We start from the raw sequence: 23,069 nt of genomic DNA, 5'->3' as shown, positions 1-23,069 counted from the left end.
AAATTAGATTAGGCGGTCAGAGAATACTCTCCTGATAAATGACATCTAAGCTGAGACCTGAGAAATGAAATGTACAAGGAAATGTTTTAGAGAGAAGGAAGACTAAGACATCTCCAAATGTTTTGAAAGGAGCTTTCCACCTCTCCCTCCCCTTGCTCTTTTATCTGGAATCTGCTCCAAACAATTTTATTTTACTCCTTCACTAAAACTCGTATCAGGATGAGCATCAGACCCCCAACTGACAAGTCCATGGTTAATTTTCAGCCCTTATCTTACTCAATCTCTTACCATTACTTGTGCCACTGATCTGCCTTCCTTCTTGAAGCATTGTCTTCAACTGGCTTCCAGAATATCATTGTCCATCTCTCCCTCCTAGAATGTGCTATGCTCCATGACACAAAGGACATTGGCTTGTTCACTGCTGTATTTCTAGTGGCAAGAACAATGGAGGCACAGAATAGGCACTAAATACTTGATGAATGGATTAGAGCTTGGGAAGAAACAGCTAGTGAGGTAGGAAAGGAAAGAAGAAAGAATGGTATTCTAGGAGCTTTGTGAAATAATTATTTCAAGAAGAAAGTTGTGGCCAACAGTTTAAATGCTGCAAAAAGTTGATTCTGGATTTGGCAATGTGGAGTTTTTTTTGGAGAAGGTTTTGGTGGAGTCTTGAGGTCAAAGGTCGGATTGAAGTAGGTTCAAGAAAGAATAGAGTAAGAATTAATGTTAGTAACTTTATCCAGTTGTTTTGAAGGATGTTCCTCTAGAGGAGATCATAAAATGGACAGCAGTCAGAAGGAATATGGGGGGAAATAGAGCTTTTCCTTTTTATTTTTTTTTGAGAAGCTTATTTGTATCCTGATGAGAAGGGTCTGGTAGAGAAATAAAGTCTGAATTTGCAGCATGGAAAGGGAGTAAACATTGAAATGATGTTCTTGCGGACAGAAGAAGGAATGGGTTTCCCTGTGTCAGTGAATTGGTGGCTCTGGACAGGAGCATGGGCAGTTCATGCAACAACAAGAAGGAAGGATGTTGGTGATGCACATAGATTGGTAGGTATGGTGGGGAAAGTTTGTAGATGGTCTTCTGTGATTTATTTCCATTGCTGGAGTCTCCTCCACCCAAACTGTAAACACTGGAGTGTCCCAGGGCTTAGTCATTGCCTTGCTTCTCCTGCACTCATTTGTTAAGAGGCTCTCATTTAGTCCCATGACTTCAAATATGCTTATCTCCAAATCCTGCCCCAACCTCTCCTCTAACTACAGACTCATACCCAACTGCCTACCTAGCATTTGTGCCTAGATGGTTAACAGGAATATTAAGCTTTCTACACCCAGGACTGAATAGTTGATTTATTGCCACTTTCCCCAAATTAGCTGCTCACCCTTCACCAGCCATGTATCACACCAAGCACGTCCTTAATCACTATTTAAGCCAAAAATGTTGACATCAGCCTCAATGATTCTCTTTTTCTCATCATTCTACATTCAAGCCATAGGCAAGGCCAGCAGGGCTTCAAAATATATCTGAAATCCCAGTATTTCTCACATGTCCTGTGACATCATCCCAGTATAACCCACTATTATGTCTCACCTAGGTTACACAATAGCACTTTTATGGACTCTCTTCTTCCTCTCTTGTCTCCCTTTAGAAGTTTTAAAACTTCCACCAAGAAGCAAGAAAAAAATCTGATTATGTCACTTCCCTACCCAAAACTTTCCACTGGTTTTCCCCCAAAGAAAGACCTAAAGCCCTTACCATTATCCAGAAGACCCTAGATGATTTGGTCCATGGTTAGCTAACTTATCATCTTCCAGCCCTTCCCTTGCTCACTCTGCTCTAGAACATCAGATCCACATGCTGTTTTTTGGAAGTACCACAACAACCCCACCTCGCCCTGGGATTCTACACAGGTTCTTCCTACAGTGCATTATTACCCTGATACCTACACGGCTCCTTGCCCCATTTCTTCAGATCTCTGTTCAAATGTTCCCCAGAGATGCCTTCCACAGCTACCATGTCTGAAGTAGTACTTTACTCTTACTGTCTCCTTCCTCTGCTTTGATTTTCTTCATTGTATTTATCGCTTCCTGATCTTATGTCATCTGTATTTGTCTACTGTCTGCCTGCCCGTTCCTGCCACTGTAAAGTAGGCTCTATCAGAGCGGGGATTATCTGTTTCATTCACCACATGTCTCCAGCACCCATGCACGTGGGTCTGTACTCAACACACACACTGAATAGAAGGGAGCTGTTGAAGAGTTTTGAAGAAGGAAATGATGTGGTGCCTGGGTGGCTCTGTGGGTTGGTTGAGCATCAGATTCTTAATTTCAGCTTGGGTCATGATCTTGGGATTGTGAGATCAAGCCCTGTGTCTGTCTCCATGATCAGCACAGAGCCTGCTTGCCCCTCTTCTGCTCTTCCCCCGACTCACACACCCTCATAAATAAATAAATAAATATTTTTTAAAAAGAGAAAGGAAATGACATAAAATTATCACAAGATTGGGTGGGGGCAAGAATGGGAGTAGGGATGACAGATGGGGGCTCTTGCAATTGTCTAGGTGACATGAAGTTAACTTGGAATGAGGTGGAAGGAGTAGGAATAAGAAGAAACTGATTCAAGTCTCTGCCTTTAAATCTGTCCATTCCAATTTTGTTGGAGCCTCAGTTCTCTGTCACACTTACAAATCTGATTCCCTGGCCAAATCTTCACTGACTGGCTTGATGCAGAAAGATAGAATGCTAAAACCAGAAGTAGACACAGCAATGATCAACTTGAAAGCCTTCATCATATAGAAAAAGAAACTGAACCTCAGAAAGGTTAGAGGTTCCACTCAGAGTTTCTTGGCTTATTAGTGGAAGGAGGCAAGACTAAAAGCTTCTTTGCCATAGTCTCGCTCCTGGGCTCTTCCCACCACCCCCACCCTGTTAGTCGTATTACAGAATTGTCTTGGAAAAAACTACATGTAATTTTAACATCTTCAGAACTTCGAAAGTGCTAATTGTTTTAAAAATAACTTATGTGATTATAAGTTCAAGTTGGACATTTTGCATAATTTTAATTGTATTTCAGGCCATGCTCAGAAGTCCCAAGAGAGCACACCAGATTGTGGTTTGGGTCTTCCTGCTCAGCAGCTTTGAACTGATGGTGGAGCAGCCAAGGCATTGTTCCAGGGTTGTTAATTTAGGCTTTATCCCTCCCCTCTTTCCTTTAGGTTCCACTTGCAAATGCCATCTTTGAGGTAGGGGACCTGAAAAAATGGGATCGTGTCAGTTATTTTAAGGAAAATGCAAAATAAACCGTTTGATAAGAGTATACCAGACAGACTGAATAAAGGTAAAGAAAACAATTTATTTTACACTAATGTAGATTCATTTCATCACATATCATTAATGTAAATTTTCTTCTTCAAACCACCCAGGCAACAATATCTCATCATTAAGTGTAATAAACACCAAGGGCATTTCCCACCTCTCTACAAAACCACGGCACTCTTTTCCTCCCTTCTTCATATTATGCAGGTTTAATTTGCACAGAATTCTGGAGCATTTCATTAATTCATTTAAATAGGTTGCTTGTTCCTAATGAGCTCATTGCACAAAAGTGCTTAGGAACCTTCCTCTCCTGGAGAGAAGATGTGTGATCCTGACACCGAGGGTGAGGGAAAAAAAAGGAGGGATAATTCACTTGGGGCTGAATGCTGAGAAGCTGAAAAATACATGGATAAAAGTGGTATTATTTCCACTGGCAACTACTTCAATTTCTACTAAAGTTCTTCCTTCCTTTACACCCTGCTGGGCTGAGCAGCACAGAGTCTGGGCATGCTCTGTGGAGTGGTGGGGTGCCCACCTCTCTCTGGCATTTTCCTCCTCCACCATGCTGCCTCCTCTCCCTACTAACCTCTGCTGAAGCTTTTATATGTTTTAGGAAATCTAATAATCTGAGAATCTAAGAAAGAGAGTCATTATGGGTTGAACTGTGCCCCCCCCAACACCCCACCAGATTCACATGTTGTAGTCCCAGCCCCCAAGACCATAAAATGTGACCTCACTTGGTGATGGGAGCCTCAGATGTCACTCATTAAGGTGAAGTCATACTGGAGAAGGGGGAGACCCTCACCCAATATGACTGGTATCGTTACCTAAAAAGGGGAAATCCGGACACACCCAGGGGAAGATTAGCATTCTCCGGCACAACCCAAGGAACCACCAGAAGCTCAGAGAGGACCCAGGGACAGATTCTTCCCTCGTGCTTTCTGAAGGAGCCTGGCCCTCCTAGTACCTTGATCTTGGACTTGTGGCCTCCAGAACTAGAAGACAATATGTTTCTGTTGTTTAAGCTACTGAGTGAATGGTACTCTGTTAGAGCAGCCCAAGCAAGCTAATACAGGCGCTTCTTGGAGAAAAATGGCAAACAGGGTTGACTTCAAAGGCTCGGCTCCACCTCAGTCCATGGCATTCAGTCAATGCTTGCTTTCTGAGACAGAAGTGGGATCACTTCATGCTCCTGCTTCCAACCTTCCAATGGCTTCCATCTCCTTCTTTACCACAAGACCTGACCAATCACCTTCTCTGACATCATCTCCCTTCCTTGTAACTCTCTCTAACCCCCCTGCACCCGACTGTTCTTCTCCCACCACCATGCCCTCAGCCACATATTTTTCCTTCTCGCTTAAATTTAGTTTTTCTCAAATATAATTTCCTTGACTGCCCTCCAGAGAATAACACTCTCTTCCCTTCCACCCAGTAACACTTATCAGTACCGAATTTTGTGTTTATTGCTTGTCACCATCTGCGAGCAAGTCAGCTCCTCAAGTGTAAGAATTGTGTCAGGTTGATTACCATATTCTCAAAGCCTAAGAATGGTGAAGTACGTCCAAGGAGCTCAATACATACTAGTTGAATGAATGAACTAATGATTTGCCAGATTCCTGGGGATTTTATAATTTTAAAATTTTCAACAGCTTCTTCCAAGACATCCCTAGTTGCTGCTTCCATTTTTCTCTTTCTGTGAGACTGAGCCCACTTCTTACATTCTGAAAACTCTCCTTCTCCACCTCCCTGTGCCCCCCAGCCCCCTTTCCCTAGCTCAACACTTTGAGCCTCAGGAAGGACATTTCCTAAATAAGAAAATATAAACAAAATGAGCTCCTCTAAGGAGACTCCACTCTCTTAAGCACCCCTGTATTCTTTGTAGAGTTTGAAACACAGTAAATATTGATTTTAAGAAATCATCAGGAAATCTTTTTACCAAGAACTCAATTTTATTCAACTAATTTTCTCCAAACTAACACAAGCCCTTTAGACAGATCACGTATTTGGCTTAAATAATCTTTCCATTTACTCAGCTATGGTAAGCAGCCACTAGGATGACCCCCAGTGAGCCCTTCTTCCGAGTATTTATGCCTTGTAAAGTCCCCTCCCCTTGGGTATGAGCTGGATTTAGTACTTCACTTCTAAAGAACAGAGTAGAACATTCTCGAAGGGCTCTCACTTCTGAGATTAAGTTATAAAGATACTAGTTTTCACCTCGAGTGTTCTTGGTCTCTCACTCTTGGCTGGCTTATTCTGGGAGAAGCTTGCTGCCATGTTGTGGAGAGGCTGCCATGAGCGAGCTTGGAAGCAGATTCTCTCCCAGTGGAACCACGGGAGGACTGCAGCGGACACCTTGATGGAAGCCTCACGGGAGATCCTGAGCCAAAATACCCAAAGAATCTACTCCGATTCCTGGGAAAATAAACGTTTGTTGTCCTTGGCTGCTACCTGTGGGAGTAGTTTGTTACATAGTAGATAATACACTCTGCATTGTGTTCGATTAGTGCTCCAAACACATCATTCTTAAAGCATTGTTAATGTGAGGAATTAACTCAACATGCTTCTTCTAAAGGCCAATAAACATACAAAAGAGATTTTGTTTTTCATGTCTGAGTTAACTTTTAAAATCTGGAACAGTTATTTTTATATGTGTTATATTAAAAATCTAATTAAAAATGGTGGCCCAGATGCAAATTTAGAACTCTCTTGTTTCTACATATTACTTCATTTACCCTCATAAAAACCCTTTGAAATAAGGTGCTATTGTCACCCCATTCTTAACTCTAGAGAAACAAGCAGCATAAGCAACTTGCCCAACATCATACAGCTAGTAAGTGGTAGAGCCGGATAGTCTGGTTCTAAGGCCTTGTGAGGCCTTAACCCTTAGTCCCTATTGCTTCTTAGACAAAAAAAGTCAAATACAACAGTAAAACAGGTCAAAGTGTCTTAATATCCAGCCCTAATGTACAAGACTCCTTCAGTTGGGATTAGAGTTTTCATGATTTAGATGGATAATACCAGTGTTTAATGAATTCCTAGAAGGGTTACATGAGATAAGTTAGATTACATATACCAAACACTTAGTATACTACCTAGACATACGAGTACTAAAATAGAATATCCAATTAGGAAAAGAAGACATCTTAAAATTATCACTGAAAACAAAGCAAAACAACAACAAAACTCTCCGCTTTCTGAGGAGAGACCATTCAGATCACTAAACTCAAAAACATTCTCTGATCCCACTCTTGAGTCATTATTAGGTTGACACAATTCAGGGGCACCTGGCTGGCTCAGCCAGTGGAGCATGTGACTCTTGATCTTGGGGTTGTGGGTTTGAGCCCTGCATTGGGTGTAGAGATTTGTTAAAAGTAAAATCTTAAAAGAAAAAAAATTGACAGATTTCAATCTCATCAGTACACGCTGACAGCGAGAGAGAGGTGCAAGGATGATGACCCAGCCACATTTTCACCTGGCCTAGGATCTCAGCAGCTGCCCGTAGTACAGATTCCCTGAATGATTCTAGGAAGTAAGGCCCTAGGAATTGCAGAAATGATTTTGAAAACTCAGAAGCTCCTATGCATCGCCGTTTCACAGAGGAGAGTAAAGAGCATTTATTTGGCTTGGGCCCAGGAGACCTGGCTTTGAGTCATTACTTCGCCAAGACTTTCAGCCTGAGGGCCTCCATCAATCTGACCTTGGACAGGCTGGATCATTCTGGCAAGCCTCAGTCTTCTCATCTTTAAAATGGACAGAGAACAAGACCAACCTACCTGCCTTTTGGGTACTGCTCCAAGTCTGATGCCCTGAAGTCTGAAAGGATCTTGTGGGCTACAGACTGCAAACGTGGGGAGGTTTCTGTTTACTGTGTGTTAGTGGCAGGAGGCAAATCTAGATTACACATAGCCCACTTGTATGTCTGCCCCCTGTGGGCATGCCGCAGTAGTAACTCGAACATACTGCGGCTGTGGCAGAGGTGCTGGGGTGATGCAAGCAATTCGGAGAAAGGCGGTGTCATGTCACCAGCCACGAACTGGCCCAATCTCCAATGGTCTTGTGAGTAGCTGTGGTTTCTGAGGTTCAGTGGAAACCATTACATGGAACTCCACCATTTCCAAGTCCAACGCTCGCTTAGCAGTTGGGCCACAGAATCTTCAGTTGATGCCCACAAGTCCCCACACGAGAATCCACTCTACAGACAGTCCCTTGACACCAGTGTGAATAAGGTAGACCCACGGAGTCGCCCTCATGCCACTTACAGCCATGAAATGATTATGCAGTTACTTGTCAATACAACCAGATTTGACTTGCATGGTTAGTTCTGGTCTATTTTAAAACCTATACATTTTGATAAAGGTTTTGAATTTATTCTGAACCATGAGGGAAAAAAAAAACCCAGAATTTCACAAAACTGTGGAGCTAAAATGGAAATAACAGAATTCAACCAGTTAACCTCTTCATTTTCAGAGATGAAGATCTTCTGTGCTTTGCTCAGACTCACTTGGCCGGGGGAAAGGGGACAAGGCTCTGGAAGTGGTCGATGGGTTGGACACATCAGCTATTCTGGAGCTCACCTTCCCCCAGCTCAGGACTCAATATGGACCCTGGTGTCTATTAAAACACAGGGCATGAGGAAATTTTGTATACATTCTATTTCTGCACTGAGGTCTCTCAACAGCTGAGTTACCCAAGTTGAATTGTGCCTAGAAACTCTAGAACTTTCTGACAGAAAGTTGTAGCATCTAACTAGAGATAGGATCCCTTTTTTACCTTCTTTCTAGGACTTGTCCATTACTTGCAATAAGGTACCTTCCAAAGTCTGCAAGACGTGAGGGCATAATTTCCTAATCAGAATCCATCCAATCCTATAAAGCTATTTTCAGTGAAAAATGAAGTGACTAATGGATTGAGTCTAAATGATTATGAGCTGGGTGAAAACTCCGTTTTCCTAGTGAAAATAACGTAGAGCTGTTAAACTCAACTTCTGAGATTGTTTGTGGGTTTGCATATTAATCTTCCTGAAGATATACATATTATTCCATCTGTAATTTGAATGCTCAAAATTAAACCATGTCTAAGAAACAAAGCATTAGCTCTAGTATTCAAAATAAAAGCTGCAAGTATATATAACTTGATTCCTGAGTATTTTATAGTTCATTAAGGGAAGGGTATCACTTCTTGAGTACCCACCATATACCGGGCTCTTTTCTGGGCATCTTTTTCATGTTATGGTTTATCTTTCTTACAAGCCCCTCAGACACTTAAAATTATCCCTTTATTATAGAAGAGAAAATTGACTTCAGAAAAGTCAATAGCAAAGCTGGGTTTGAACCCAGATCTGACGGATGCTATAACTCCCAGTCTTCCTGTGACATCAAATGGCTGAATTGGCTTCCTAGATAGACTAATAAGGTCTGCGGAGTTCTACCCCTTAATCCAATAGATAAGCTGAATTATGCTAAAGGAATTCAAAGATTAATATGGCAACCACCCAAATTTGTCAGCAAATCCATATGACAAGAGTGATGATAATGATGACAAAAACGGTTCAGGCTATGTCAGACACGCTTTCACAACCATTCTCTGAAACACATGACTTTGTTATCCTGATTGGCTGAGGCCTCGCGTGGCCTGGACGGGATATGGACCCACACGTGTGGTCTGCTATCTGGGGCCAAGCTCTCACCGCTCTTCTGTACTGCTGTCAGATAGTCCTGGAGACTAATTATCTACGTGGTTTACTTCAGTTCCTGGATGGAAGACAAAATACACTGGAATGTTATAAAGCACGTATTCCCATGTTAACTAATACATTAAGAGGGAGTCCTCAGTGATGGTAAGGATGGCAATGATTTGATCCAAGGTCTAAAAGTCACATTAATGTTAAATGTCAAAGAGAAGGGATAAAACAAAGACACCAAAGGCATAGGTTCTTCAAGTGAAGGGAGTAGGGCTGAATAACCCACTACACCATAAGGAAATAGGGGATTTTGTATTTCTGAGTGCTGTTGTGCTGGTGAGCTCAAGTTACTGTCTACTCCTGGGAAATGAGGCTTTCCTGACCCTTAGAGGGAACAGACTCCCACCCTTTTCTGAGCCAGCCTGCTGCCAATCCTCAGGCCTGCTCTGCCCAAGGAAACTTGCCTCTGGATCTTTCTGCTTTAGCAGTTCATTATTTTCTGGGCAAAATTTGAATCAAGACAGAAAAAGTTCAATCTCTGACACAGTCTTTGGGAAATATCTGTTGAGGGTTTTCTTCTATGAGGCAAGAACAGGCAAATGTTCCTGAATTGTGTTCATCTCCAGTTGTTTATTAACTGTTATCTTGCATCAAACAGCTTCTTCTTAGCTATGTGATATTAAAAACATATCTCTCTTTTGCTTTATACAGTGTTGTAGTGGCTCTTCAGGCTCTGAAGCCAGACTACCTAAGTCAGAACCCCAGACCCCACACTTACCAGCTGTGTGATCTGGGCCAAGTTGCAAACCTCTCATGATGCCTCAGTGTCTTCATCTGAAACACGGCAATGATGTTGGGTTCTACCTTCTGGCGTTGTTGTAAGTTAGTCCACAGAAAGCATTTAGAGCAGTGTGTTACACATAACAAATAGGTCAGGGGATATTATATGTGACCACCAAGCATATCTTATAGGTCACTGTTCATAACTGAGGCAGCATTCCCGAGCTAAATCTAAACAGAATTAGGGCTTTTATACCCATGTTTATTATGAGGTTTGTATATGCTAAATTATGGAATTGTTCACAGAAAGCTCTTCAACTCTCAAGAAACTAATTTAATGCCAGTAGTAACTATTTATTGTATCGACATATTTACAAAATATTACAAAGTAAAATATCACTCTAATTCACCATATTACACAACGGCTGCTTACCGGCAAGACAAAGCATATGGAAAAAAACATTTACTTCCATCTTTGGTATTAGAAATCTACACAAATCCGCAGCATTTAAAATTTCCAATACAAAGTATTAAACATAGACAAAGATGTAATCGGTAATGTCATGAAAAAGGGCCTAAAGTCCTCTGCTAGGAAGCCCCCAGGTCCATGAAATGCAACGAGAAGACCAAACCACTTGTAAGGGGTGGGGGTCTATTGGCTAAAATAACAATAAAGTAAACAGTACACGCTATAGTACTGTACACAGGAGCGTTTCAATTTGTGTAACGTGACTTTCTCTACAACGACATGTGGCTGGCAGTAACAGACAAAACATTCCCGAGACACAGAGTTGCAGATAAGACTTCACAGGAAAGAATCCACTCCAAGAGAACACCTTGAGGGTACAACTTGACTATACAGAACATTTTATAAAATTCACTTTTGTGATCATTTACACATATACAAAAACTTAACTGGTTTTAGCAAATAATAACTTTTCTAAAACGTGATCACAGTTTACATAATTCTGAGGTAAAGGTCCTGAATCTATCTTTTGAGAAGTCCTAGCTCACAAAGGTCTCTGAAGGGGTATGTGTCTACTCCACATTGAGTTCTAGAATTAAGGTGGGTCGGGGAGAGGGCAGGCCACACCTACCTCGTATGTCAGAGATGATCTAAAATTTCAGAACCATATGTTCTTAGTTTGGCTCTAGTAGGTTAATGCTTCTAATGTTTTGGCTTTGTTGTCTTCAAACATGAAATACTCTCTGAATCGTGTCAGAAGGAGACTTCTGCTCTGAAGAAAATATTTCATCAGGAAAAGGCCAAGTTAATGTCTTAACTTGACTGCCTTGACTGAGGACTCTGTATATCCCAGGAAGAACATATTTAAACTTCTCACGTAAAAAGTAAAAGCTTGGTCAAATAAATGCACTGCAAAACTGATCTTCCTACCAGTTAGCGCATATGCCAAAAGGGCCAGCAGATGGAAAAGACTTAGTGAAAGCCGGGAGCCCACAGTGAGTAAGACCAGGAAAGGCTTAGTGACCCTCCTGTCCCAGAAATGCATAAAGGACCCAGCTGTGTTTCCCTTACAAGATCCTCAGCGAAGTTATTTGTGCTACTGTAAATAGTCCAGGAAAATGTGAGATTCAGCAGATATGTACCAGGTTCTTTTTTTTTTTTTCTTTTTTTTGGGCAGGGGCTGGGGGGTGGGGGGTTGGGACAGGTGGGAAGGCCTTTGTTCATAGATGTCGATTCTATAAAATGATTATTCTCAATTATAGCCCTTGATCTGTTTCTGTAAACAACATCACCTTACCAAGTTACTTGAAACTACCTAGAACATACCCAACCCAGATTATTTCATCAAGCACACATTTCCAAAATAACCCTACGAAATCATGAAGGTTGTGAAAATTTAATATGAAGACGCTTGCTTTTATGTACGTTTTTTCAAAAAGAAGTTTGCAAATATAATCAGAACATCAAATGAATAATTAAAACCCCTCTGGGATACGTCACTTATGAAGCGAACCTGAGCATTTGCCTCTTCTAGTTTATCACGAGTCACATCTGGGGGTAAAAGTGTTTGCCAGGCAGTGAGTCACCTTGTGAGGCAATCGAAGACAGGAGTAGTGTTGGGCCTTTCCCGTGAGCTGCCCAAATAGCAAAACTCAAATTTTTCCTCATGCTGGGAAAAGCAAAATGAAACTTCTGCTTCTTTGTACCATCCAAAATTCTGGCAAATGGCACGTGAGAAGAAAGTAAATATGTGTTCCACATTTACTAATAGCTGGCATTCATGGTGTCTGACCACACGGAGTAAAAAGCAACACGAGCCAATGTGTTTGCAGGGCTCTTTTGGGAAAAGAAGCTTTGGGCTCTGCCTGGTCCCCAACAATGACAGACTGGCAGGCTGTTTCTTGCACAGCTCGAGGCAAGCCATTAATCTGTCAGTACCAGCATCTTTAGAAATCCCAGCATTAAGACTTAGGAGGGGAAGAGGAGAGAGGAGGTTGAATAGCCAGAAATGTGGCTTTTTAAACACTTCAGTCAATTCACAATGCTGTGCAGGCTTCTACGTATCCCTTCTCTGAGATTTCTGGTGCCGGCTGTAACACTGGAGTGCAATTTATTCATCCTCTTCCACGTACGTGGATGGAAACCAGCCCACCTAAAAAAGAAAAGCAGCCACCGTAGCAACATGACTTTGTATCTGGCATTCCAGAGGGTTCTACAAACAGAGCATTTCGTTTTTATAACACCCCGATTAAGCTGAGGTTTTATGGCCACTGTAGGAGGATTGATTTAACTGCCCTAGAAGCCGGATAGCATGAGTGATAGAGACAGAGGAATAAAATAAGTCAACACGGTGTTCTAATCTGGTCACACAAACAAATATGTAAATTAAGTGTAATAAGAGCTCTCCTACTTAACGCTTCCTGTTTCTGCTACAGAACAGGATACAAAGACAGAGGTGCTAGGTCCCATTCTTTCCAATTTAGATCAGCAGCCTCTTATAAATATTCTGTTGTCCACATAAAATTTATACTCTGAAGCTTATAGACTAAAAAGAACTGAAATGTTCCTCAATCCTTTTCCAAAGAGGAAGCCATCAAACTTGCCCAGGTGAAATTTATGCCACGATCATATTCCTTCAACATATTTTTCTTGAGTGCCTGTTTTCAGGGAGGACCCCCACCGTGCTCCAGAGCCCTGGCTCTGTGGGGTGAAGGCCCCCGCACGGGGTGCCAATGACTGCTGGGTTCCCTTCATTCACCCGCATGAGCACATCGAGAAGGTCAACTCACCCTGCCGTTGACTTCTCCTCTCCACCAGCCATTTGCACTCATCTTCGTGTAAATCTTCACCACATCTCCCTTCAGCAAGGACAACTCTCGCATGTCTCTGGCACAGAAGTCATACCGCGCAATGGCAATGCCCAGCACTTTCGGACTTAGCACTGTAAAGAGATGATGGCGAGTAAGAACTGACTTGTGGTTTCACACCCACCAGAGCCTATGCAGATGAGTGTTCTAGATGCTATCAAAATGCACAGCCATGATTTCACTACACACTAGTGATAATGGCGGAGGAGCTTGAAAGCAGCAAACTGCTGTTTCAATTCGGTCAGGTGTAGTAGTCAAGTTCACTTCATAATGTTTAAAGAACCATTGTTCTGCTTCATTCTTCGCAAAGACCTCGAAACAGAGACTAGTTTTTGTGGAAAAAAAAAAGTTAATATCTAAATTACAGTGCAAGTCGAGATAGAATCTAAAATAACTAGCATAAATTTCCTATTGATGGCACAGTAATCCATTTCTAACGAGACCCTCTCAGGTAAAAGCTTTACATTTTTACCTTGTAATTTCAATGGAGACTCAAAACAACCAAAGGTTTTGCTCTGAAATTCTCCTCTTGAATCCATGTCATTACTTCTAGTTAAATGGCTTTTCCTCCTCCAGTCAGCCTTTTTTGGAGGAGGGTGGTTAAAACTATTTTGGGACAAACTCAGTTGTTGTTTTATAAGGGATTTCATGTTTCACTGGAAGGATGCATAAACACCATCAATTTGTCCTCTTTCTTTCAAACAAGTACTGTAGGTATAGAAAACTTTGCTGAAGAAATGTACTAAAAAACAAGATGTCAGAGTGTTCATTTGCTATATTCAAATCTGTTTTATGGTAAGAGAAGAGCTAACTTACTCCTTGTCCTAACCCACCCTACCTTGAAAGAAAAACTCTGTTCAAGCTGTACGCTTGTTCTTCTCTAGTGTTCTGTGACACATTTCATACTAACTCCTCTACCTGTTGCTCCTTGGGGTTATAAAATGTTTTCAATTATAATGTGCAGTGATTCTGAGAATCACTCACCTGGGAATGGTGGGACTTTATAAACCTTAAATGGCAGAGGAATGGAAGTATAAGAAAAAAGAAACAAATGGGAAATGCCACACATCTATATTTTTAACAGTTCCCAGTGCCCAGGCAGCTGTGGTTATGACTGGTGTTAGCCTCAAAGGGCCTGCCCACTTGGGATCCCCATAGGGATCGCTGGCCTATCACTCAGAGCTTTGCCATGACAGTTAGTTTTAAGTCTCCAGGTGTCTATCATGAGATAAACGAAGAGCAATGCTCTAGACTTCAGAACTGTAAAGGGAGTAATAATAGGTCATTTTATTTTACTGTTCAGACACAAACCACTTTAATAGTTTTCTTACTGAAACCTGTCCCATTACTGGGGCACTACTCTCAGAGTTGGTGCCCATAAAAACACCCCAGCGATGGAAAAACCAATCATCAACGTAAATGTGTGACCTTGCACAGGTCTCTCTAACACTCGAGGTCACACATTTCTCATCTATAAAATGAAAGGTCTCTGCTAGCTGACGTCTAAGTTCTTTTGGGACTAGAGGTTATGATTCCACTGGGACTTACAGGTTAATTTTTAAAAATCTGTAAGAAAACATACTTGACCTAGCTATAATGTACTCCCCTACAAGGCATATAAACAGCCATCAAGTTCTCAGGCTCGTGACAGAAATCAAGAGCAGAATGCCTGTACACAAGCTGATGGGCACTGCTCATCCTCTCACGCGACATGAACTTCACTTTTCTAGTTGGACACAAAGTTGGGGTTTTGGTTCTGTTTATTTTATTAACAGAACTATGTTAACATTGGCTTTCCTCAACTACAGTTTCTGAGCCTCAAGAAAACTAATGATTTTAGTAGAGTGGTCCATCCCCCTTTGTATTTTCAGCCTTAACCCTTTCCAACCTCTCCCCCAACAGATTAAAAAAAAAATGGTGGAAATACATAAAATGAACACACACATAAGACCAGAGGAGTGAGATGTCATGACAGACAATGACTTTATGACAGAAAAGAGGAAACTACACAGTGGCAATGTGACTCTAGGGACTACTTGTGAGGAGATGCATCTATACGAGAAGCAATACACAGAAGTCAAAATATTTTATTTGCAAACAGAAGCAAGTGGAAAAGACATATAAAAGCAGTAAAGCAGTACCTGACCAGAAAGGAGTGGAAGAAGGGGGAACAAAGCTGTAGTCTGGAGGAGTTACAAAAGAAAACCCACAGAACAAAGAAGGGGCTTAGAGAAAGAAAGAAAAAGAGAGAAGCAAAAGAGCATTTAGGTAATGGCAAAAAAATATCTCAACACATCTATTTGCTTGTCTATAATCATAAGGAAACAGTCATAGCAAAGTTGGAATCTCAAGCTTTGCTTTTACCCACTTCTCCCCTATCACCATTTCTAAATAAAGGAGAAGCCAGATTTTTACATTTTGACTGACATTAGTTGTGAAATTTAGAGTGGTCTATCCCTTTGCAGGTGAACACAGCATACCCACTCCACGGGCCATCTTTGAGCCCCTTTCCATCCAAGAATGGTCTTCTTTTGATGTGATGCACAATTCCCACTTTGTTACCCCAGTGGAAAGGGGGAACCTGTAAATTCTTAATGGAAAATATGCTTCACGTCAAAACTGATATAAAGAGGCAAGAGCCTATAGAATAGTGTCAACAAAACATGCAGAGCCCACAGGAAAGTCACTCATACGGTTAGGCGCCACCCCAACCCCCAATTAAGCGTGCACATGCTAGTTAATTCACACACACACACACACACACACACACACACACACAATGTCAATCATTCCAAAGCTTATCATATCTGGAAAAGTAAATACATCCTCCAATTTCAGGAATGTATGGAAAAGTTCTATGTAAAAACTCTACCCTCAGAAACTTTTTACGTTACTTTCAAATAATAAAAGCGAACAGTTATCAAGTGGTTATGAAGTGTTAAACGTCATCCTCCATGTTTTATATTCAGCACTTAATTTAATTGGCCCAACAATTCAAAGAGGAAGGTACTGATACCGTTTCCCCTTGATCTCTTAGAATGACCTAGATCAAAGCCAGGCAGGAGGACTTCAGGGTCCAGGCTCTTAACTGCCGCACTGCTCTGCGTCTAGCACTCTGATCCAGGTCCCTCCCCAGGTGGTTCACAAACTCTACCTCTTAATGCCATGACTCCATGGTAAAGGAAAAGAAAGGCATTTTCTCCCAGTATTTATTCCCCCCTTCAGGCCTGTAATAGGTGGTTTGGTCAGGCTATGCTTGCCCAAAAGGCACACTTCATTTCTCCGTCTTCTTGCAGGGCTATGCAGGTATATGACTGAGTTCCTGTCACTGAGACAGAAGCAAGGGTATTGTGAGGCAACTTGTGGGACCTTTCCTGGCAAGGCAGCTGGCACATGCATTCATTCACTTTTCTTTTGGGTTCTTTGTTCTATCCTGCTGTGTGGAACGTGAAAGCTACCATCTGGGTCCATGGGAAAAAAGGCCACACCTTAAGGACGGTAGCTCCTAAGTTTGAGGGAAGCTGGGTTACTGAAGATTTAATGGAAGAGATGACCTGCCCCACAGTCATGGACTGACCACTTCCAGGTTTTTACAGTAAAGAGAAATAAAGGTCTAGCCTGTTTAAGCCAATGGTTTTTGGATTTCTGTGACTTGTACCTGGACATAATCTAAACAGTAACAAAAAGTTTCTAGGACCAAGGGTGAGGTGAAAGTGGGCTAAACAAACCAGAATGAGTACATATAATCTTGCAAAATATTCTATCTCTTTCAGGCCACTGACGGATCTGAGAGCCCCAGAATTCTCCAGAAGGCAATGTTCTTGTCAGGAAGGGGATCTGTGATACTTATGAACGGCAGTAGCTCATGAAGTGGATCCTCAGGTACTATCTAAGCAGACCAGCCAAGGGAATTGCATGGGATTCAGTTGCTCTTGGAGCCACGGGCTATGAATAAGCACGGATGCATCCATGACACGTTCCTCATGAACAGCCGTACGCATTTACTTTTAATCTATCCTGAAGCATATCCTTGTTGATAATCAAGTTTCTTTTCTAATCCACTGTATCTTCCACATTACATTTTTAAAATTTTAAAATTCAGTGGTACATGCCTTTACAACTAATTTTCCAATCTGCTCAATTCATTTATTGCAATGCAACATAACTGGTTTAAATTTCCTTGAGATCCTGTTATAGCCACTATTAGAGAGAGGAAGGGATGCCATCTCTAATTTAATGAGAAAAATGGCTCATATCTAACTGCATTATCGGCAGAAAATCTGGTGCCAAGACTTCTACCCCAGGTTTGTGAGAACTTAAATTAGTATCCACCATTCTACACATTACTTCTGGCAAGTACTGGAATTTTCTCCTTGAATTGCTTTCTAAGTGTCCATCCTTGATTATCTCTCTGGTACTATTTTATCCATAAAGTAATAAAAGAAGACTGTATTTCTTCAAAATTTCTAATGAAGATAATGTAAGTCAGCAGTCTGAAATATAACAAGAGATAAGTTAGCTCTAGAAGAAAGAAAGAAATAAGAAGTCAGTGAAAACACAATTAAATGCAATTTAAATAATTGATAGATATAAGATCAGATAACCTGTCTCCAACGTTAAAATATCTAACTTTCTTAAGTAATATGGATAATGCGTCACTATGCACCGTGGACATGAATCAGTTTCAGATACATCATATCAGTGTGCTACCCTCTCCCTTATATAACCCTGAAAGTTTTATACACACTGGCATTCATGTCTAGTGGCCACAATTAGAATCTTCTTCAATCTCATCTAAAATAATATAATCTTATATTGTAAGATTATTATAATGGTAATATAATGGTAAGATTATTACCATCATAATGGTAGCTATTCCCTTACGGTTAAGCCTTGTCTCTGCTGGCTTCTCTTGAGACTAATTTTTTCCCCCCAATGAATGTAACAGATTCTGGGATATGCCCTGGGTCCTCATGTGAATTCCAGTCTGTACTTTCAGATATTTTCATGATACTGCCAGGAAGGACCACCATTATCTCTGACGCAACTTGCCTGAAACCAAAATCATCATCTTCCTCCTTGTAATCTAGCTCAACCTTCCACAGTTTCATCTTTTCAATGACTTTCATATTCTTGGCAAACAACCCTTGCAAAGTCAGTATGCTTTTTATTCACTGCCCTCTTCCTCTGAAATATGAAGTTCTTGCTTCATTGAATTCTCAGCTCTACCATCCCAACCCAGGTACTTACACCATTTCTAAACTAAAACAACTCCCTCCTTTTAGTATTCTTGGTCTGAACTTTGTTTCCATCCTATTCTAAACACTGCCTCCCAGCTACTCACGATAAACAGAGATTCATCATTCCTTTTCCCAGATTATGAAATCCAAACTCTTGTCTTGAAGTCCATGGCAATTCATAGTCTGGCTATTCCCTGCCTTTCTAACCAGATCGTCCCATCATTTTGTCCCATAAATTCTTCTCAACCAGACCAGCTGGTGGGAACCCCCGCCGAGGTCCTTGGCTTTGGTTTCAACTCAAAACTTCTGTTCACTCTGGAAAGCTGCTCCTCTGCCTTGCCTCTGTTAACCTTAACCCCCTTGTCTCCAAAGCTCCGCTCAGGACCTTTCCACAAGCCTTCCCTGACCAAGCCAGACAACACTGGTCCCCTTCCTTCCTTGTTCTTTCTAGCCTTGTGACATGGCACTCCGTGGATCACTGCTTAATTACTGCATATGCTGCTGTGTGGTAACTCCAGTTAGTTGTGGGTTCTGGAGAGCAGGGGCTAACCCTTTTACTGCCGCTGCACCCCCGCAGGATTAGGCCCGGTGTTCAGCTACTGAAGCTGCTGAATGGACAAATATCTCAGCAGGGTATTTAATTTTGCAAGCTCCTTCTGTCTCCTCCTCCTATTCATTTAGCTCATCTTCTGCACACGTAACTGCTCAAAAAGACTTCCAACAAAAGCCAGCACAACACAAAGAAAAGAACATGAAATATGTTCAGGTTTTATTCCCCAGGATCCCTGAGAACTCTAATCTATCAATGAAATTCCTACAATCACTGCAATTTTTTCAGAGATGCCGAACAGCTATTAAGCACTGTCTATCCCTTGGCATTAAGCGTACTGTATGCCTGAGGAATCTTCTTAGGGGTAAAAGGTTAATCAGTTTCTCCTGCCACCCAGAGCATCGCTCCCAGCCAAATATTTGAAGGATGGGTAGGGATGCTTTCTAGTTTTCTACACATTGTAGCACATAGACTTATCATTGCCACTCTTCCTATATATTAGTTTTCAGTGCCTTTGAGTCCTCAATTCTCATATGCTGGCAAAATAGCGTTTGAATGCCTGGTATCTATGGAGACAAGAGTATAGAACACATGTTCCCTCGGAAAGTATGGATTTAAATCTAGATGTAAACTATGTCAGAATAAGGTATTTGATGAAAAAAAATTTTTTTTTTTTGCAGAGTGGCTTAACATGCCATATGTAAAAAGGATATAAAAACACATTTATATCCTTATTGACAACTTAGCCACCTATTTCTAGGCACACATACAAACATGTTTTCTCCATCAAACGCCTATTATACCAAGATGCTGCTAATGTAAGAATTACTGGTAGATGCCTATCCTAGAATGGAATTAGAAACAGCCAAGTAACAGTAGCATTCAAATGAGAGTGCTGAGGTGAATGATTATCTCTCATCCCTTTCACTTCCTGGGCTAATATTCACTTCACCACCCAGTATTACAGATAGCTTGTCTGTTAGCACACTGCATCATGTGGGGAAGCTTCTTGAGAGAAAGAACTCTTCTTTTTCCTATCTGTGTCCTCTGAGACAATGTTAAGTCTATGTTGAGACCTTTATCACTGAAGTAATCATTTGCAAACTGCATGCTTTAATTGAGGGCCTAACTTTCCTCCTTCCTCAAACACTTTGAGCTCCTTTCTAGCACAGACAAAGGAGAGCCTTACTCAGAGAGACCAACACACTCAGGCAGGTCTCTCTGGCTATTTTTCACATGACACCTGGCACTCAACTGGACTAACATTGATGGTGTATGAGAAAGTGAATGACTCATAGTTTATTGATTTAATATTTCTCATTAGGAACTATGAAGAATACAGTCAAATATTATTTATCAACTTTTCCAAGTTAAGCAAACAAAACCTAAAATACAACTTCTTTAACTGAAACAGAAGTTACCTGTTAATAAATTGGGAACAGAAGCTATCAGCATAGCCACAATCAACTGGCAAAACACTACTGAACAGTAGTCAGTTCTGAGACCTAACTGAGAAAACAGAGCTATAGAAGTGTATCAAGTAAGAGGAACACAGTGCTCACACTAGAATAAAAATGCGCTCGTGAATTGGTATTTGATGCCTATACTTCTGTTGTCAAGGCTAACTAAACATTGCTTTAATGTTTTAGCTCTGCCTGGATTAGGCTATTCATGTTCATGAACAAATGAAAATCTACCCAATTTTCAATAATGTTTGAAATTTATACACAATAGAGAGCAAGCTCAATCAGTACTCTTCCTTATGGCACTAGTTATCAAACCATGAGGTAGTTCTGAACTACTACTACATGTATAACTGAACATGACCCTAAGCATTTGCTAATTATTCTCTGAGATAGACATTCCACGTGTTTCTCTCCATTTAGGTTGTAACAACCATGTGTTCACACTCACTTATGTAACATGAAACTGTTAGTCTAGATATCAGGCAGTTGGGCCGATGGTACTGTCATCAATACAGTGATCCCTGTGAATTTGCTGCCCAGCAGTGGCCTTGAGGATAATGATGTTCCTATGTGGGACACTCTGATGAGCAATCCAGTAGACTCTTTTTACCAAGACTGTCTACAGATGGCCTAGCCGCAGAGAACATGCTGAGAATTTAATGAATGTTTAATTTAAATTTGTGGTTCTTAACCTGGTTTTATTTTAGAACCTAGCCGTGTCTTAGACATAATGTCAAAAATTTGCTCCCTCATTTTCCAAAAATGTTCAGTGTTCATTGTATATTTTATATATTGTCCCTTAAAAAAAGAATTTAGATTGGCTTCATATCACTGAATGTGGGCATCTGGTAAATGGACCAATCTCCTTTAACCTGAAATTCAAAGATATAACAAGGAAAACTTGCATCTAGAATCACTGGAAAAAACAAAGAGCTACTTTGTATTCAGTATTGCATGGTATATAACATATAAAGCCATTAACAAGAGAAAAATGAGTAGAAGGCCTTCCCTATTGTTATGGAAAATCAAATCCTTTGACATTTCTAGGAATTTCAGTTTATTTATAGACATCTAGTTTATCATGACACAAACTTGATTCTAAATCCTCACTCTAAAAATAATTGACAGATGTTTATTAAAAAAAAAAAAAAAAACAAAAACACTGATGTGCCAAGTATTGTGCTAAGGTGATCCTGGAGATGTAACAAGGCAGAGCATCTGACTTCAGAAGAGCTTAGAGGTTTGTGAAAACACAGACACATACAGAAATGATAGAGAGATGAAAGTAGTCATTTTGGATTAAGAATCCTATGACTAGACTTTAGGCTCCATCTGAGCCCCTCCTCAAAAAAATCTCCAATCCTCCACCTGCTCAGGTCAAGAACCTTAGTCATTCTTGAATCTTCTCTTGCTGTTCTATTTCACACCTGATGTGAATTTCCTGTTGCATCACATTCACAATCCATCCCTCACACAGCAGCAGCTGTTCCAAGCTGCCTACCTCTCTGCTGGGGCGCTGCATGGACCTCCTTACTGGTCTTCCTGTTTCTACCTTGTCCCCCACTTCTCCACAGTCTTTTTTCAACAAAGAAGCCAGGATAATCCTGTTAATACTTAAGGTTCAAATCATGTCTTTCCTCTACTTAGATCCACTAGTGGCTTCTCATTTCTTCCAGAGTAAAGGCTAAAGTCCTAAAAGACCTTGCATGGCCTGGCCTCCCTTACTTGTCCTTCTGCTCTGGCCACAGTGACAGTCCTACACACTCTTTCCTTTGCACTGGCTACTCCCTCTCTCACTTGAGTCTTGACTCAAACATCACCTTCACAAGGAGGATGACATCGTTGCTCCATAAGAGAGTCGTGGAAATTGACCACTCGTGCCAAGTGGTACAGAGAGAAAACGGGGTTTATTGGGGCAGGGAGTGACACATAGGCAGACAAGTAGAGTGCACCCCAAGCTCCCACTGTCCTATTGCTTAGGTTGGGCATGGATGGTCTGCACATACCACGGTCAAAATTCTGACAGCCGACTTTACAGACTGATAGTGTATTTAGGCAAGTTTGTAATAGTAGAAATTCCATTATGGACTGAATGTTTGTGTTGCCCCTATCCTATCCCCAAATTCATATGTTGAAACCTAATGCCTAATGTGATGCCATTAGGTAGTGGGGCTTTTGGGAGGTGCTCGGGTCATGAGGATGGAGCCTTCATGAATGAGATTAATGCTCTTATGAAAGAGATCTCACCAAGTTCTCTAAGCCCCTTCCACCATGTGAGGACAGGTGGTACCTTCTGTGAACCAGAAAGCAGCCTCTCGGCATACACTGAATCTGCTGGCACCTTGATCTCGGACTTTCCCGATTCCAGAACTGTGAGCCATACATTTCTGTTGCCCTTAAGCCACTCAGTCCATGTAATGTTATAGCGGTCTGAACAGACCAAGACATGGGTCCTACAAGTGGCTTGTTAGAAAGGGGAGCTTCTGGAGCCAGTGGTGTCAGCCTCTCCTACTGTTGAGACAACTCTGAACTGTTGAACCAGCTTTCTGCTCAGCTACCAAAAGGAGGAAAAATGAGCCCCCAGTTTTGTTCTTCATCCCCCACCCCCCTACTTAAAGTACTAATCCGCCTCTGGCACTCTTGAGTATCGCTGTTATATTTTTTTCCAGAGCACTCACCAACTTCTAATATACTTAGGACCTGCCT

General features: G+C 41.3%; 1 protein-coding gene across 3 annotated transcripts in view; it reads right to left on the bottom strand.

Moving 5' to 3' along the window:
- Nucleotides 1-10,107: 10,107 nt before the first annotated feature.
- The window catches only part of VAV3 (vav guanine nucleotide exchange factor 3), a 373,454-nt gene continuing 360,492 nt past the window's right edge, over nt 10,108-23,069 (bottom strand). For all 3 annotated transcript variants that reach the window (XM_047724317.1, XM_047724316.1, XM_047724318.1), the window contains 2 exons: nt 13,030-13,181; nt 10,108-12,392 (listed from right to left, as the gene is read on the bottom strand). In XM_047724317.1, the coding sequence (XP_047580273.1) occupies nt 12,351-12,392; nt 13,030-13,181 (194 nt within the window). In that variant the 3' untranslated portion in view covers nt 10,108-12,350. The remainder of the gene's footprint in view (nt 12,393-13,029; nt 13,182-23,069) is intronic.

The sequence above is a fragment of the Lutra lutra genome, chromosome 4 (genome assembly GCF_902655055.1).
Source record: "Lutra lutra chromosome 4, mLutLut1.2, whole genome shotgun sequence".
NCBI classification, from domain to species: Eukaryota; Metazoa; Chordata; class Mammalia; order Carnivora; family Mustelidae; genus Lutra; species Lutra lutra.
Note: the sequence above shows the minus strand (reverse complement) of the source record. Positions and strands in the feature narration are given on the sequence as shown.